Genomic DNA, 14,653 nt, shown 5'->3' with positions numbered 1-14,653 from the left:
TCAGTCATAGAGCCCATTGCCCTTTATGGTTTTGAGGTCTGGAGTCCGCTCACCAACCAAGACACCAAATTGAGACTCTGCATGCAGAATTCTGCAAAAATATCCTCCGTGTACAACGTAGAACACCAAATAATGCATGCAGAGCAGAATTAGGCCGATACCCACTAATTATCAAAATCCTGAAAAGAGACGTTAAATTCTATAACCACCTAAAAGGAAGCGATTCCCAAACCTTCCATAACAAAGCCATCACCTACAGAGAGATGAACCTGGAGAAGAGTCCCTAAGCAAGCTGGTCCTGGGGCTCTGTTCACAAACACAAACACACCCTACAGAGCCCCAGGACAGCAGCACAATTAGACCCAACCAAATAATGAGAAAACAAAAAGGTAATTACTTGACACATTGGAAAGAATTAACAAAAAAACAGAGCAAACTAGAATGCTATTTGGCCTTACACAGAGAGTACACAGCGGCAGAATACCTGACCACTGTGACTGACCCAAAATTAAGGAAAGCTTTGACTATGTGAGCATAGCCTTGCTATTGAGAAAGGCCGTCGTAGGCAGACATGGCTCTCAAGAGAAGACAGGCTATGTACTCACTGCCCACAAAATGAGGTGGAAACTGAGCTGCACTTCCTAACCTCCTGCCCAATGTGTGACCATATTAGAGAGACATATTTCCCTCAGATTACACAGATTCACAAAGAATTCGAAAACAAATCCAATTTTGATAAACTCCCATATCTACTGGGTGAAATTCCACATTGTGCCATCACAGCAGCAAGATTTGTGACCTAAAAGGGCAACCAGTGAAGAACAAACACCATTGTAAATACAACCCATATTTATGCTTATTTATTTTCCCTTGTGTACTTTAACCATTTGTACATTGTTACAACACTGTATATATATATATATATATATATATATATATATATATATATATATATATGACATTTGTAATGTCTTTATTGTTTTGAAACTTCTGTATGTGTAATGTTTACTGTTAATTTTGATTGTTTATTTCACTTTTGTATATTTATCTACCTCACTTGTTTTGGCAATGTTTAACACATGTTTCCCATGCAAATAAAGCCCCTTGAATTGAATTGAATTAATTATGAGTTTTTTACTCGGCTGGTCTTGGGAAGAAATTACGAGTCCTGACTGTCCCGAGATCGAGTCAAGCCCGAGTACAAATGTGTCCGAATGTGACACTCAATATATGGTCTCGAGGACCTGGAGCCCTCTAAACCTTTTTTGATCATTCATAATCCAAACTAAGTACAGTCTTCTACAAGGGTTCTACCCACTCTGATTTGATACATACAGATTTAGATGAATTTAGATTTAGATTAAGGTTGAGCACCCCCCTGTGGATATATATTTTAAAAAATGTATTTCACCTTTTGCAGTTGTATTTTGCTTCGTATAGGACGTGTACTAATAAGGAAGCGCAGTGTAATTTTAGAGCAGTTAAAATATAGTACGCTTTTTCATAGTTTCAAACAACATTATTACATCCCCATTTACATTCTTTAACTTTATTTTGTAGCCGAAGGATGATTTCAAGTCAGCCATTTTAGTCCCGATGCTCAATGGGGATGACGTCGGATCGTCATTAGTTACCACATCCACAAAGTCAAAATAGGCTATATCGTAAAAATTCATTAAAACAAAAACGTGCTTTTTGTCTTAATTTAAGGTTAAGGTTAGGCATAATGTTATCAGTTCGGTTGCAGTCTGGTTTGTAAATCATAATTAAAAAGAGACATTGTAGAAATAGGCGGGGTTTAGCCACAATTATGACTCTGTGACTGTAATAACTAGTGACGACCGTGACGTAGGGCTAGTCCAGAAAACGCGCGCACCGCTTCCTGGGGCAGGTTATGCTCTCATGCGGAGGTTCAGACTTTCATGAGCTAAACTGGCAACAGTTTTCCATATGGTGATGAACAGCAATTACGGTAAAATGATGGCCTTTTAATTGTTATTTTGGATAATCAAATTACATGTTTTGATGTGTAGTTTACAAAGTTTACTTAGCTAGTTGCCCGAATAATTTATTATTAATAGCATGTTCTTTTAAAAACTGTTTCTCTTGAGCTACAGTAGCTAGCTGGGATGACGTTAAGATTACTTCACTTGAAAATATTTGTCACAAACATCTGCAATTAATATTAACATCGGTTATGTATATAGTTTTTACTTTTTTGTCTGGGTTTTGTTGTTTGCTAACACTGAGTTAGCCAGCTATGAATGATTGGCAGTCACATGGCTAAACGGAAATAATGCATCACAGCGCGCCTTTCTGGAAAATGTCCCGCCAGACTGGAATGTCGTTTGGATTCAACAATGGTTAACCCACTAAATTAGCTGAATATTTACTTTCAACGAATTCTTGTCAGCTTGTTTTGCGTTGCTAGGTAGGCTTTGCTTGTTACATAGTTCATGGATTTTGGAGATTAATTGATGGATGAAACTGCTGTTTCTAGGCTATTAACTTGTTTGTGAGTTTACTGTTTCTAGTCAATTTGTGCTACTATTCCTCATATTTTCAGAAGTTCGACCATCGTTACAGCACATCAGTGAAACATGATGAAGAAAGAGATCGCAGCAGTGGTGTTTTTCCTGAAAAGACTGATCAAGAAGGTGGAAAGGTTGGATACCCAGAAAGTGGACTTGTTTGTGGAGCGGTTGACTGTTGCCCTGCAGGAGAAGTTCAGGGGGCATTGGTATCCTGACAACCCCAGCAAAGGACAGGCCTTCAGGTAACTGACTATGAATCAGATGCCTGTCTGTGGCCTTGCTCCCCCTATCTTGATTACCATATCAGTAGCTTTATCAACTTCTAGTCTAGGGCATCATGCCCTATGAAGAATAGGGTATGTTTTGGATATGCAGCGATTTGTATGATTGGAGTTATTGAAAGTCTATTGCATACTCTACTACTTTGCAGGTGTATTCGGGTGAACAGGTTGCAGAGGGAGGATCCAGAGCTGCTGCGGGCCTGCCAGGAGAGTGGGGTTCAGTACAAGGACCTTGGCCTGCCCAGAGAACTCACCCTGTGGGTGGATCCAGGGGAGGTGTGCTGCAGGTCAGTCTTATTTAAAAGCATTGGCTGGAGGGAATGTACACTTTGGGAGATGGGCAGTCTCAGGGTTCGCACAAGGTGCTCGAAGTACTCTGAAATTCAAGGACTGGAATACCTTGAAAATCAGACATTTTCTCAAGTTGGTACTTTAATAAAAATGAGGAGAGCAGGAAATCTTAATGTTAATATAAATAATATTACATGTATTGGTCTTAAGAATTAATTTCCAGAAGTTTTTTTTTTTATAGCTCATGTGATTTGCGCTCAGGTTGCCAGGTGAGTGCTCATCCCACTCACACTGCCACTCAACCAGGCAGGTACAGAACTGACTGATGAGGCGCCGCCAAAACGTCACATCGACAGCTAAAATGCCGGGCAAATGTAGATTAAATCCTACTTGGCAGGATATTGATGTTTTATGAATGGGTTTTTGCCAGACCCAACCAACCCACATCATGCAAGGTGTAAAAAATGCATCAAAGATGTTGACATTGTGAGCATGGGTGAATCTGCCCCGAAGAGCTACATGAAGAGGGAAAGACTTAAAGCTGCAGCCCGGGCTGGGATCAGTTCTACATTGACTTTTTCTTTGCAACAACCTCCAGAGCTTCAGCAGCAACAGCACAACCAGACTAACTGGCAAAGAAACGTTTCAAATGTGAATGAGTTCTGTTAGCTACATTTGAATAATGGAAAGAGCTAGCTAGCCTACTAGCTAACGTTAGCAGGCTAGAGTTTACCAGCTAGCTAGTTAGTTTTATTAGCTATGTGAACTGAAGCTGTAGTATTACAGAATTTCTAGATAACTATAGCACTTTATCTATGCCTCGTTCAAGGCTGTTGATCTGGGATATTGAGTGTTGAATGATTTTTGCGCACAATGATTTTAGCCAACTTGTCTAAAATAGTGAGCTAACTAGCATTGAGTAGTCTGTTTGCTAACATTTGGCTAGCTAGTTAGCTTGCAAACTCTACCACTGTTAATTTCTGGATACAGAACAGTACAATTTTTTCCATCAATGCCAGCCAAGATCGGCTGACTAATGAACTCGCATCATGATTCAGCAGCATTGTTTCTGAAAGTAGTTTCCACAGCTGCACCTAATGGCAAGCTATAACATTAGACATTTAATACATTGTTTAAAGATAAATGGTTTTAATTACCATTGTTCTATTTGTTTGTTTAATGTCTGTTCTAAGGTAATATAGCTACAGGCATTGGTTTGAAGGGGACATTTAAAATGTATGTAGCATAGGCTATGTGTTTAAGGGTTGAAGATTAAATGTAAGAGGTAGTTGGATATACACTGAGCGGACAAAACATTTAAGGGCACCTTCCTAATATTGAGTTTCACTACCAAACCCGTTTCAAAGGCACTTACAGTTGAAGTCGGAAGTTTACATACACCTTAGCCAAATACATTTAAACTCTGTTTTTCACAGTTCCTGACATTTTAATCCTAGTAAAAATTCCCTGTTTTATTTAAAAAATGTGAAATGTCAGAATAATAGTAGTGATTTTATTTCAGCTTTTATTTATTTCATCACATTCCCAGTGGGTCAGAAATTTACATACACTCAATTAGTATTTAGTAGCATTGCCTTTAAACTGTTTAACTTGGGTCAAATGTTTCGGGTAGCCTTCCACAAGCTTCCCACAAAAAGTTGGGTGAATTTTGGCCCATTCCTCCTGACAGAGCTGGTGTAACTGAGTAAGGTTTGTAGGCCTCCTTGCTCGCACACACTTTTTCAGTTCTACCCATACATGTTCTATAGGATTGAGGTCTGGGCTTTGTGACGGCCACTCCAATACCTTGACTTTGTTGTCCTTAAGCCATTTTGCCACAACTTTGGAGGTGTGCTTGGGGTCATTGTCCATTTGGAAGACCCCTTTGCGACCAAGCTTTAACTTCCTGACTGATGTCTTGAGATGTTGCTTCAATATATCCACATAATTTTCCTACCTCATGATGCCATCTATTTTGTGAAGTGCAACAGTCCCTCCTGCAGCAAAGCACCCCCACAACATGATGCTGCCATCCCCGTGGTTCATGGTTGTGATGGTGTTCTTCGGCTTGCAAGCCTCCCCCTTTTCCCTCCAAACATAACGGCGATCATTATCGCCTAACAGTTCTATTTTTGTTTCATCAGACCAGAGGACATTTCTCCAAAAAGTACCATCTTTGTCCCCATGTGCAGTTGCAAACCGTGGTCTGGCTTTTTTATGGCGGTTTTGGAGCAGTGGCTTATCCTTGCTGAGCAGACTTTCAGGTTACGTCGATATAGGACTCGTTTTACTGTGGATATAGATACTTTTGTACCTGTTTCTTCTAGCATCTTCACGGTCTTTTGCTGCTGTTCTGGGATTGATTTTCATTTTTCGCATCAAAGTGGGTTCGTTTCCAGGAGACAGAGCGCATCTCCTTCCTGAGCCCTATGACGACTGCGTCCTCCCATGGTGTTTAAGCTTATATACTATTGTTTGTACAGATGAACGTGGTACCTTCAGGCGTTTGTAAATTGCTCCCAAGAATGAACCGGACTTGTGGAGGTCTACAGTTTAAAACATGTTTTTTCATTCTGAGGTCTTGGCTGATTTCTTTTGATTTTCCCATGATGTCAAGCAAAGAGGAACTGAGTTTGTAGGTAGACCTTGAAATACATCCAAAGGCACACCTCAAATGATGTCAATTAGCCTATCAGAAGCTTCTAAAGCCATGACATCATTTTCTGGAATTTTCCAAGCTGTTTAAAGGCACTGTCAACTTAGTGTATGTAGACTTCTGACCCGCTGGAATTGTGATACCGTGAAATAATCTGTAAACCATTGTTTAAAAAATTACTTGTCATGCAAAACATAGATGTCCTAACCGACTTGCTATAGTTTGTTAACAAGAAATATGTGGAGTGGGTGAAAAATGAGTTTTAATGACTCCAACCCAAGTGTATGTAAACTTCCAACTTCAATTGTACATATTTTCTCTTGCCTGTTCGCACTCTGAAAGGCACACATATGCACTCCATGTCTCAATTGTTTCAGGGTGTAAAAATCCTTCTAGTATGTCTCTTCATCTACACTGATTTTGAAGTGGATTTAACATGTTCCATCAATAAGGGATCATATCTTTCACTTGGAATCATCTGGTCATTCTATGTCATGGAAACAGGTGGCCTTAATGTTTTGTGCACTCAGTATGAATGTCAAGTTAAGGGATATTCCATTACAAATACAACCTAACATGAGTAGAATTGTATTGCTTTCAGAATCCTCCACCTGAGTTGAAAGCTCTCTTCACGGGTCCGAAACAATGATTCATGATGCGCAGAGATCCTATGGACAATGAAGTGTCGCCCACTACTCCTGCAAAAGTGCAGAGGACAATGCCACAATTTTCCCCTGGATGTTTCCTGACCGTGCTAATGCCAATTCATATGCCTGTACGGAGGAGAACTGCCTACGTGATCAATCATGGTCTTGCGCCTTACTTTTGGCCCCACCTCCTGGACAAGTTGCTGAAAAACAATGGTTATGTGCTGCTTTTTGATGAATTGTTGAAGAAGAAAAAAACAGTTCAGCTGAAAGATGTCCACGTAAGGTTTTTAGACCCCGCACTACCAACAAGGTTACCACACACTACCTGGACTCCTCCTTCAAGGGACATGGCACAACTAAGGACTGTCTCTCCAGAGTAGACAGATAAACTTAACATGTCTCACTCCCTATACATTTTGATGGATGGACCAAATGTTAGGTTTTTACAGAGACTTCGCATCTGGTGTTTTCCTATTTTCTTGCATTACAACCTGTAATTTAAATGGATATATATTTGGATTTCATGTAATGGACATACAAAATACGCCTAATCTTGTGAGAGAGAAAGGGAAAAAAAATGTTAGCCCCTCCCCTTTTTAAGTGTCACATGATCTCAGTATATATCAGGGTTGAGTTATAAAAATAAATAACTGAAACTTTGAACATCCCACGGAGCTCCATTTTTATAAAAATGAAATATGGCACCACAACAAACATGCCAAGAAGGGGCCGCCCACCAAAACTCACAGACCAGGCAAGGAGGGCATTAATCAGAGAGCCAACAATGAGACCAAAGATAAGCTTGAAGGAGGTGCAAAGCTCCACAGCTGAGATTGAAGTATCTATCCATAGGACTACTTTAAGCTGTACACTCTATAGAGCTGGGCTTTACAGAAGAGTGGTCAGGGAAAAAACAAGTAAACACGCTTGTTGTTCGCCAGAAGCCATGTGGGAGAGTCCCCAAATATATAGAAGGTACTCTGGTCAGACGTGACTAAAATTTGATCTTTTTGGCCATCAAGGAAAACACTGTCTGGCACACACCCCTCCCCTCTTCAGCAATTTGTGGCTTCAAATTATTGCTACTACAGTTTATAAATAAAATGATTCACATATTGTGATATCAATTAAACAATGTTACATGGCATCAGTGGTGTAAATTTATTCAGTAAAAATACTTTAATACTCCCAAAAACTACATCTGTACTTTTCTGTTAATATTTCAACCAACTTTTACTTCGCTACATTTCTAAATAAAATAATGTACTTTTTACTCCATACATTTTCCCTGACACCCGTTTTGACAGAAATGGTCCAATTCACGTACTTATCAGGAGAACATCCCTGGTCATCCCTACTGCCTCTGGTCTGGCGGACTCACTAAACACATGCTTTGTTTGTAAATTTATGTCTGAGTGTTGGCGTGTGCCCCTGGCTATTCATCAATTAAAAAATATATATTTGTGCCCTCTGGTTTGTTTTAATATAAGGAATTTGAAATGGATTATACTTTTACTTTTGATGCTTAAGTCCATTTTAGCAAATCTATTTACTTAAGTATTTGGTTTGAAGTATACTTAAGGCTTTTACACAAGTAATATTTTACTGGTTGACTCACTTTTACGAGTCATTTTATATTAAGGTATCTTCACTTTTACTCCAGTATGACAATTGAGTACTTTTCCACCACTTTTTCCACGACCTAGAAACAATTGCGTAATAGGAACTACTACAAATTTATGGTCGTTAAATAAATATTAGTGCTTGAAAAAGTACTTAAGTCCTTGAATTTGACTTGCCACTGTCTGTACAATCCCCGAGTCATTTTTGAAGCCTTTGTTGTTCCATTGTTTACCTCTTAACTAGACCATTCATGTTCAATCCATCTGGGTCACCAGTCGAGGCACTAAATTGTTGATATACATTCAGTGACAAAGAATTGTCTTGTTGGCTTCTTTTCCTCGTGCAGATATGGAGAGCGAAACCTTGCTTTCACTGTTGCCAGTTTCTCTGGTGATGACAAAGAGGATGTGACCAGCGCTGTCGAGAGGGTGACATCTGACTACCACTCCTGTTCCTCCTCAGACGAGGATAGTGGCCTCAGGGAAACCCGTCCTCCCCCTACCTTCCCTCAAAATCGCCATAAATACCAGGTACAACCAGTAACGAACATAGAGGTTGCAACAATTTTGTGTTCCATACAGTCTTGTCTGAATACCTCCTTGGTTGGCTCTGACAATGGGGGAAATATAATTGAAATTAACCCATGTTTTATTGTTCAAAGGTGATCTACCCAGCTACTCCTTTGTGGCGTCCTCCAGTGCCCAAGCAGAAGATGTGGCCGGGTAAAGGATATAATGGACCTCCACGTCCTCCTCACTATGACTTCAGAACTCAAGGTAGACCCACCCAGCCCTTCAGACACAACGACTGGGCCCCACCTGGCCACAGAAGGTGGCACGGATACTGGGGTGGCACTCCAGGCCTGGCTCACTGTTAGGGACCACCGTAGCAAGTGTTGCTGTTAGTGTTAGCCTGTTCCAGGTTCCCTGAGCTGTGAAAGGGTGTCCACTGGAGCAAGCAATATAGTTATTAGTTATTGTTGGAGGAGAATGAGAGGGCAAACTAAAATTCACTAACATGACTGACCACATTTTAAAAAACTATTTTAGTAGTTTAATAGTCACTCTGGAAACTCTTGAATTTGTTTAATTCTTTTTGTGATAAGAACATTAACTCTTTGCACTTTAGATCATTTGTAATCGTGTGAGTAAAGGAATCTACAGTTGTAATGGAGAAGGAATATTGGAATTTGTATTTTCATGTATTTTATAGCTATGAAGATATATGTACTATATTTATATTTGATGGATAATTGTATGTTACCTACTGTACTGTCCATCAGTTATGTTCTGAGAATTTATTTATTCAGTTTACTCATGAATTGTGCCAACCTCTTAAATTATGAGACATTAAACAAATTTTCAAATCATACTCTGTTGCTGTTTTTATATATTTTACTGCAGTGTAATTTGAATGCTTGTTGCCTTCATCCCATAGGCTTACAGTAAATACCATATTATATGTAAATACAATATGATTGTCTATGGCAGACAAATAATGTACATATTTGTATTACACCTGTTGAATTCAGACGTTCTGATCAAATGTGTGCACTGTCATAGACCTACATTGTAAAGCTTTTCACAACTATATTTTACAACTTTAACTTGTCTTGTTCTGTGTTTCAAAGTTCAGTAAATGTACTATTTCTATAACCATTGATTAGAAAGCTGTCCAGTGTTGTGAACGCATGTAATACGGCAGGGGGCGTGAAAGTGCCTTCGAAAACACGACTTTGGTACCCTCCGGAAATCACGTGTCTGGACTCCAGCTCTCCTATAATGCACCTGCTGAGGCGTAGAGGGATCGGAGAGTTTTGATGCTTCGGGAGAGTGCTCTGACAGTCGGAAGCACCGCATAAGTTTTTTTTTTTCACCTGTGTTTTGAAAGAAAATTATTGGAATAGACCGAAAGGAATGGATTTCACGATACCCCACCTCTGCTGTGTATTGATTAGTCTTATCGCAGGTAAGTTTGGCATCCACCGGCTACTTTATAAAAATCCTACATTTTCATAAGCGCGAGCGAAAATGGGAGTGCTGGCTACGAGCACCATGCTAAAAAGTTACATGTTTGCGAATAAAATAACGATCTGGTTGTCTGTTCTATTTAATATGTCAAATAATTACTTTATACTAATTTGCTTAGGCCTGTTTTTACTTATATTGAAAATGGCTAGCTAGTTTAGCATAGGAATTCAAAATTGTATCAAACTAACGTCAGCTAACTAAATAACACTTGTCAAAATGTGGTAATCCAAAAATTATATCCTTGAATTCTGGAATCCCAAATGTAGACGCACTGTGCATAAAGTAACGTAGATATTTATTATTGAAATTACTGGAAATGCGTTTGCGACTTGAATAACATGTATATGTTTCAACGCATGGTTTATTGAACTCACATATATTATGGATAATATGCTAGAACATTTTTTTATTTTATTTTTACAGTAAACATATTTGCTAAATTGATATAGGTTGCATCGTGGTGAGATTTGTTTTCCCTACAAGCTGCAAAGCATTTTTTAACGCTACCTAGTTGTTTTTGTTTTGCAACTGGTAGTTAATATACACAATAGCCTGATCCGCCTTAAAAACCTGTAAAGGGCTTCAAAGTGCTGCGTTTTCTGTCTGCCATCTGCCAAGACAATTTAAACTGTACCCCCCTCCCTCCCGCGCTAGGCAGGAGTCTGAAGGTCTTTAAATGACTTTTAGTTGCTTTCTAAACCCAGACAGAAATGCATTTTAATCACATATTGGTCGCTGAGTATCGACCAGATCTATGTCCCTGAAGTATATGCTTACTGTATGCGAGTGGGAACTTTCTACTATTAGGCCAACAGTAAGTGTATTAGTTTTCTTTAGTCTCATGGATGGAAAACAGAGGGCCTAATTAGTTTTAATTCACAATCCTTCACCAGTTATTTGTTGAGGTCCATTTTCTCCTGACTGCTAATAATATCCCACACTTCTGTCACTATTCCTCCCCAAAGTAATATGCCACTACAACACACAATGTCCTGCTTATATGAATCAGTGATGGAAAAAGATTGAGGCCATCGACTCATGTAGGTGGCTCTGATTGAGGCGTGTTAGATGCATTGGTATCATAAACGCTGCTTGAACTGTCTGGGAACTGTTGAAATGGGTTTTGGCTCTCACATCATCTAGTTGGGATTGAAATCACCCTCTTATCAGCAGGTCAGGCGATTCATATGGGTTGTTAACATTGATTACCTATAAAACTAAACAATCCAGCTAAAACGTTTGTCAACTGGGATGCACTTTAGACAGTGTGTATTATTGCTAGTGGGGAGCTCACTGCTACAGGGGAATTCAGCACTCCTATTATTATTTGTGTGTCACTTGTAGCTTGTTGTTGCTGTCCTGGAATTTCGACTGAAACCAGCCCCTCCCTCTCTCACCACAAAGTGAAACTATGGTACTGTAGATTGTGTTACTATTAGTATCAGCCTGTGTTCTGTAGCTCAAAGGTTCCCTGCACTTTTAAAGTGGAGCTGCCACTGTGGATGGAGCCATGGTTAGGGCAATGATATCCCGCACCACTGGTTACTGATAAACCCCTGCAATAACGAAGTGCTTCGTTTACACAGGCAGGCACAACTCTTTCTGCTGTGTTACAGCCCGGGCACAGTGAGGGTAATGTTTAAAGGTCTGGTTAGGGGTGTCGTTATACTTGCCCACCAGTGTATTGTTCTGTAATGCAATAAAACAAATTGTACATGAGTAGAGGCTCATTACCATAATAATGTCTTCATGGGCTCATCATTTGGGGTGCTCATCCTCTTCCAAATGGTGATTCAATGCAACTAGGACATTTCTAGCTTTTATGTTAAACTTCATGAAGCTTTCATTATTTTATTAGGTCGACCTAAATGCTTCAACAAAAACATTTACAAGCAAATATCATACTATATAAAGCAAAGGATGTCTAGCAGGTTATAGTTAGTTTCTGGAGATGTGATGTAACGGTTTCTTAAAACCCTTCATATAGACTAGCTTTGCCTACTGAAACAAATACGTTTTTACAGGGAGCTCAATGTCAAAGGTGATTCTCTTTTTGAGGCTTGTGTCAAGACAGTGTCTAAGGCGCTTCTGTGTTTGTCATGTAGGAGACACATTCTCTATATCTCCTCCATATTCCCTGACAGCCCTGTCTAGTCCTGGCTGCATTAAGCAGATGCCAGTAGACATCCTCCAGCCAGTCAGCACTTTGATGTTTGTTTAAGTTGTGGGGCCTGGATGGTTATTTTCTCTGAAACCTGAGGAGGTCTCCTGTAGAGCCGGCTCTGGCCAGCTCTGGTCTACTCTGCCCCTCTTCATCCCTGGCTGTGGACTGGTCAGTGCTGAGTGAAGCTTGGGACCTAGGATAAGGTAAATGCAGAGAGACTCAGAGTGCAGAAGACCAAGGATGTTGTTGTTACCTGATAAGCTTGCTGCACTCCACTCCCCGCTGGGAGCTCATTGCTAGGATACCTTTTCTAAACATGCAAATCAATTATAATTTTTTACATGGGCCGAGTACTATAGGTGTCAACTTTACAGTGAAATGCCTACTTACGGGCCCTTTCCCAACAATGCAGTTAGTAATGAGTTAAAAAGTAAGACAAATTTGCTAAATAAAATAGTAACACAATAAAATAACAATAATGAGGCTATATACAAGGATTACTGACACCGAGTCAATGTGCAGGAGTACAAGGTAGAGGTAAAAGTGACAAGGCAATCAGGATAGATGATTAACAAAGTAGCAGCAACATATGTGAAGAGTGTGTTTGTGTGGGGTTTGTATTCTTGTGATTGCGTGTGTGTGTTGAAGTGTCAGTGCAATGTGTGTGGGTAGAGCCCAGTGAGTGTGCAAGAGTCAATGCAAAAAAATTAAATAAACCTGTCAGTACAAATAGTCTGGGTAGCCATTTGATTACCTGTTCAGTAGATCCTGGGGGTGTCTGTTTATATTGGTGGGTCTGAAGGGATTCCTTTTGAGTCACTCATCAAAACAAAATTCTTAGACACAAATGCATTTTTTAATGTTCACTTAGTCTATTGTTCGCTGATCATGGCCAGGGTGAGGTTCTTTTGACCTAACTTAACCTCACCCTTTCCGATTTCGACTCAAACAAGCATATCATAATGTAGTATCTCAAAAAGTATTATGGGGTTTCAGGCATCCAGCCAGCCTAGTTTTCAGTTCTGCTGTCTGAAAGAAATTGAGATATATTTGTTCAGAACATATTGTTCAAGAACATATCATTTTATATTTGATGGTTTGGAAAGTCTGGCCCTTGGAAAAATCTAGAAAGTGACATGGCAAGAGCGATAAGAGAAGGCATTTGTGTACTGTTCAACCTGCGCTATGCATGGACACAATGTAGACGAGCAGCTTTGGCTTGAGGTCATGATTTCACATTCAGTTCTCGTGTCATGGCTGAAACAGACCCATCCCTCCTCTCACTTCAAATACGCTCTGTTAGCAGCCAGCTTCTCCTCCAAACCAAAATCTGCCCGCCCGGTCCTACTCACTCTGCCCGAAGCTCCTTGCTTTATTAGAAAATAAAGCAAGAACACGTAGAGTCAGATTGCACTCCAGGGACACCGCTGCTGTGTTCTCCACAATCAAATGATGAGAATGAAGGCACATGAATATTCAGAGACCCAGGCGGACCCTAAATATTTTAACATGCCGTGTCGCGCAGGCTCCTTGTCGAGTGACGACTCTTGTTCCCTCGCCTGCTTGGGAGTGCGAAACTATGCTGATCCCTTAACCCGAACACATCCGCAAACCCGGTTCCTTTTTAAAAATATAATATATTTTCGATTTAGAAAGCAAGTGAACCATTTTAAGGCATGCCGATTGCATTCCATTACGGACAATGATAATGATTTAATAGTAGCTCGTGTTTTCAAGCCCTGTTTTTAAAGGCTGGTGGTGAGGCCAATGTTTTCAGAGTTATTCCTTCTTCACAGGTACTGGGAGCAATAATTCTGCCTGCCACTGGGCCGGCATCCAAAGCACTACACGGAGAGATGTTGGTAGGCCTTCACTTGAACCCTCCTGGTCATTTTTGTATTAACAGATGGTGTTAGTAGTCATACCAAACTTGTTTGAACTTCTGGCCAATTATTGAAGAGGTGGTCGTCTTGACCATCAATGTTTTAATGAGGGCATAAAGTGATGTGTCACTAAGATGTGATTGGTAAGCGAGAAGGTGAGATTGGAATGGGGTCGTGCCAGGACAACAACCTCAACGTGAGCAAGACAAAGGAAACGATCGTGGACTACAGGAAAAGGAGGGCTGAACACGTCCCCATTCACATCGACAGGGCTGTAGTGGAGCGGGTCGAGAGTTTCTTGCTGTCCACATCGCCAACAAACTATCATGGTCCAAACACACCAAGAAAGCCATGAAGAGGGCACGACAACGCCTTTTTCCCCTCCCCTCAGGAGACGGAAAATAGTTGGCATGGGTCCCCAGATCCTCAAAAAGTTCTACAGCTGCACCATCGGGAGAATCCTGACCGGATGCATCACTGCCTGGTATGGAAAATGCTCGGCATCCGACCGCAAGGCGCTGCAGAGGGTAGTGTGTACGGC

The 14,653-nt window shown here is 40.4% G+C and overlaps 2 protein-coding genes across 3 annotated transcripts in view; both read left to right on the top strand.

Annotated features, from left to right (window-relative positions):
- The first annotated feature begins 1,858 nt into the window (after positions 1-1,858).
- Positions 1,859-9,404, top strand: LOC115105553 (protein BTG3-like). 2 transcript variants are annotated; one of them, XM_029627728.2, is made up of 5 exons: positions 1,859-1,972; positions 2,567-2,776; positions 2,965-3,102; positions 8,382-8,565; positions 8,697-9,404. In XM_029627728.2, exons 2-5 carry the CDS (start codon positions 2,601-2,603, stop codon positions 8,910-8,912), a joined length of 714 nt encoding a protein of 237 aa, XP_029483588.1. In that variant the 5' UTR covers positions 1,859-1,972; positions 2,567-2,600; the 3' UTR covers positions 8,913-9,404. The 2 variants fall into 2 exon arrangements, with proteins under 2 accessions (XP_029483588.1, XP_029483589.1); XM_029627729.2 differs by lacking the exon at positions 1,859-1,972 and adding an exon at positions 2,053-2,431.
- Positions 9,405-9,849: 445 nt separating this feature from the next.
- LOC115105552 (coxsackievirus and adenovirus receptor homolog) overlaps positions 9,850-14,653 on the top strand; it is a 57,323-nt gene continuing 52,519 nt past the window's right edge. Inside the window, exon 1 of the mRNA XM_029627726.2 lies at positions 9,850-10,003. Coding sequence (XP_029483586.1) covers positions 9,952-10,003 — 52 coding nt within the window. The 5' untranslated portion in view covers positions 9,850-9,951. The remainder of the gene's footprint in view (positions 10,004-14,653) is intronic.

The sequence above is a fragment of the Oncorhynchus nerka genome, linkage group LG22 (assembly GCF_034236695.1).
Source record: "Oncorhynchus nerka isolate Pitt River linkage group LG22, Oner_Uvic_2.0, whole genome shotgun sequence".
Lineage (NCBI taxonomy): Eukaryota > Metazoa > Chordata > Actinopteri > Salmoniformes > Salmonidae > Oncorhynchus > Oncorhynchus nerka.
The sequence above is the reverse complement of the archived record's forward strand: the minus strand, read 5'-3'. Positions and strand labels throughout refer to the sequence as shown.